Source organism: Gaeumannomyces tritici (genome assembly GCF_000145635.1).
Source record: "Gaeumannomyces tritici R3-111a-1 unplaced genomic scaffold supercont2.35, whole genome shotgun sequence".
NCBI classification, from domain to species: Eukaryota; Fungi; Ascomycota; class Sordariomycetes; order Magnaporthales; family Magnaporthaceae; genus Gaeumannomyces; species Gaeumannomyces tritici.
In genome coordinates, this window is record NW_008804579.1 from 12,614 (window position 1) to 14,806 (window position 2,193).

Consider the following 2,193-nt stretch of genomic DNA (forward strand, 5'->3'; position numbering starts at 1 on the left):
CCGGCTGGATGCGCAAACGCCTTGCAGTTCAGCTCAACCTCCCGACCGACTACGAAGGCTACGTTAAGTGTGGATTTGACCGGCATCTGGACAAAGACTTCAAGGGCGGAGTGGCGCCTTAGATCAGCGCAGTTGCTGGGGTTGGTACTGATGAGGAAATTCCTGGGAAAAGCTGGAGGCTCGGCTTTTTTGACGGTTAGGCTCCGGAGGCTTTTGCTGTTGCCGCTTGTTTGTTCTTTCTTGTTGGTGCGGATTTAGACGGAGGTGTTGGAAGGGCAGCCAAAGGTTGCACAAAGGCAAAAGGGATCACGCAAGGGATCCCGAGAACCGGAGATCACCAGCCATGCACGGAGGCTGTGCAGGCTGCAAAGCAAGGACCAACACCGGGGCTTGCCTTGCACGACCGTACTCCGCGGCCTCCGTGGCCGGCCTGTATAGCCAGGAGGGCTCGCACGAGGAGCCCTTCCTTTGTACTTAGAAGACAGACGATTTTTGGCTATATATTAAATACCAAGACCTTCCCCAATGTCGGTACCGACACAGCGCCACGAACAGAGGAATCGGGGGGCAGTGTCGTGGCGCGGCGTGTGGACCCAGTGCACGGACCATCTCGTGGGATTTGGGCCGTGGCACCCCGCCTGCCACCTCGTAGATAGATTCCTCCCTCATCTGCAATTAATTGTTCACATCCGAGATCACGTACTGTCGTGCCGTGACACCAGGCTCCCATAACTACCTCGAGGTACCCACTTGGGTTTGCAATCTTTATTTGCCGGCGCGAAGACGAGCGAAGCAGCCAGAGAGTGATTCTGCCACTTTACCCTACACCCAGGGTGTCTCCTGAGAACCACGGAATGGCGCAGAAGACGTGGTTCTTGCCGCCCGATTTTACATTTCGTCCCTCTGGGGAGCTCGCTCTAGGAACGATAATCAAGGATCCCAGCCGCCCGACTCTCGCCCTAGCCGCCCTTGGCTCCGATGGACACCCAGAAATCGTCCTTCCAGGCATCGAAACCCTCCTCGAGCCCGGCCACTGCTACTCCCACAGCTCCAAGCGGTCCGGCGGTGCAAACTTGCTCGCCAAGTTCATCGACCTAGCATCGGCCTCGGCGAACGCCAACATGTCACGCTACAAGGAGTGGTCGCTCGGCAAAGTGGACCTCGAGGTCCGAACCTTTAATAAGGCAATAAGCGAAGACTCTCTGAAGGCAATAACGAGGCTGGAACGAGTGAAGAAGTATATGAGCAGTGGGCGATTCGGCAAGAAGCCTGTTTATATCATCTCCGGGTTGCGGGTAGCCAAAGACTCGTTCCAGGTGATGGACCAAGCCGGGTCGGTGGCGTCCATGTCGATGGAAGCATCCGGGCCCACCCCGGCGTGGACCCTACCCTTGGAGCTCGGGGCCGGCATCTCTGGTAGCCGCGAGCAAAGTCGAACGGATGCCTACCGGACGGCCGCGGACATCGTATATGCGTACAGGGTTCATGTGATTCGGGCAACAAGGGACGGCGAGGAGGCGGAGCTGTTCTCTTATAGGACGGCCTTCGGTGAAGGCGGAAATGATGAAGACGAGGCGCAAAATATGGAATGCGTTGATGTGACTGCAAATGTGCTGAAGGAGGATTTGGAACTGGAGCCTGCCTTCGACGAGTACTCACTGGGAGAAGGCGAATCTTGTATCGTCTTCAAGGGGCGTACCTAGTGCCCCATACGGTCCAGCGCCGCCAGCCTCGCTTGTGGACACCGGGTGGAACGCAAGAATTGCCAACCTTTGCCGCGTCTGCTTTAAAATACACCTCATTTCAATAAAGCGTTCGACTTCTTTCCTCTCTCCTGCTTGCTTGACGTCCGGCTAGATTGAATACTCCATCTATCGCGACGCACCCGCTGGATTCCCAAAGCTTGCAGGTGCTGGCTCTTGCTAGCTATGGATGCTGCGACTTTTGGTGGCAGGACGCTGAGAACCTCGCGCCGTGCGGGGTCGTCGAGCTCCCATTCTAGCGCGGGACTTGCGAACGCGAGGGGCAGTCGTACCCCTTGGTCGCGGGCCTCTCGGCCGTTGCTAATTACCCCGCTTTCAACAGCGACGCTTCGTGTACGGTGCGAGACGAAAGCGGCAGGCGGATAATTCACACGCTGGGCGGTGATCGCGGCTAAAGGCCTGATTTTGACTACTACCTACTTGTACTCAA

The 2,193-nt window shown here is 57.0% G+C and overlaps 2 protein-coding genes across 2 annotated transcripts in view; both read left to right on the forward strand.

Annotated features, from left to right (window-relative positions):
• GGTG_13692 (hypothetical protein) overlaps window positions 1-122 on the forward strand; it is a gene marked incomplete at both ends in the record, with an annotated part of 2,696 nt that extends 2,574 nt beyond the window's left edge. Inside the window, one exon of the mRNA XM_009231609.1 lies at window positions 28-122. Coding sequence (XP_009229873.1) covers window positions 28-122 — 95 coding nt within the window. The remainder of the gene's footprint in view (window positions 1-27) is intronic.
• A 416-nt stretch (window positions 123-538) lies between these two features.
• On the forward strand, window positions 539-1,889 carry GGTG_13693 (hypothetical protein). The gene has a single exon (XM_009231610.1). The coding sequence runs from the start codon at window positions 855-857 to the stop codon at window positions 1,701-1,703; it is 849 nt and encodes a 282-aa protein (XP_009229874.1). The 5' UTR covers window positions 539-854; the 3' UTR covers window positions 1,704-1,889.
• Window positions 1,890-2,193: the final 304 nt, after the last annotated feature.

Coding starts and splice junctions, on each gene's coding strand:
- GGTG_13693 (XM_009231610.1), top strand. CDS start 855: ATGGCGCAGAAGACGTGGTTCTTGCCGCCCGATTTTACATTTCGTCCC.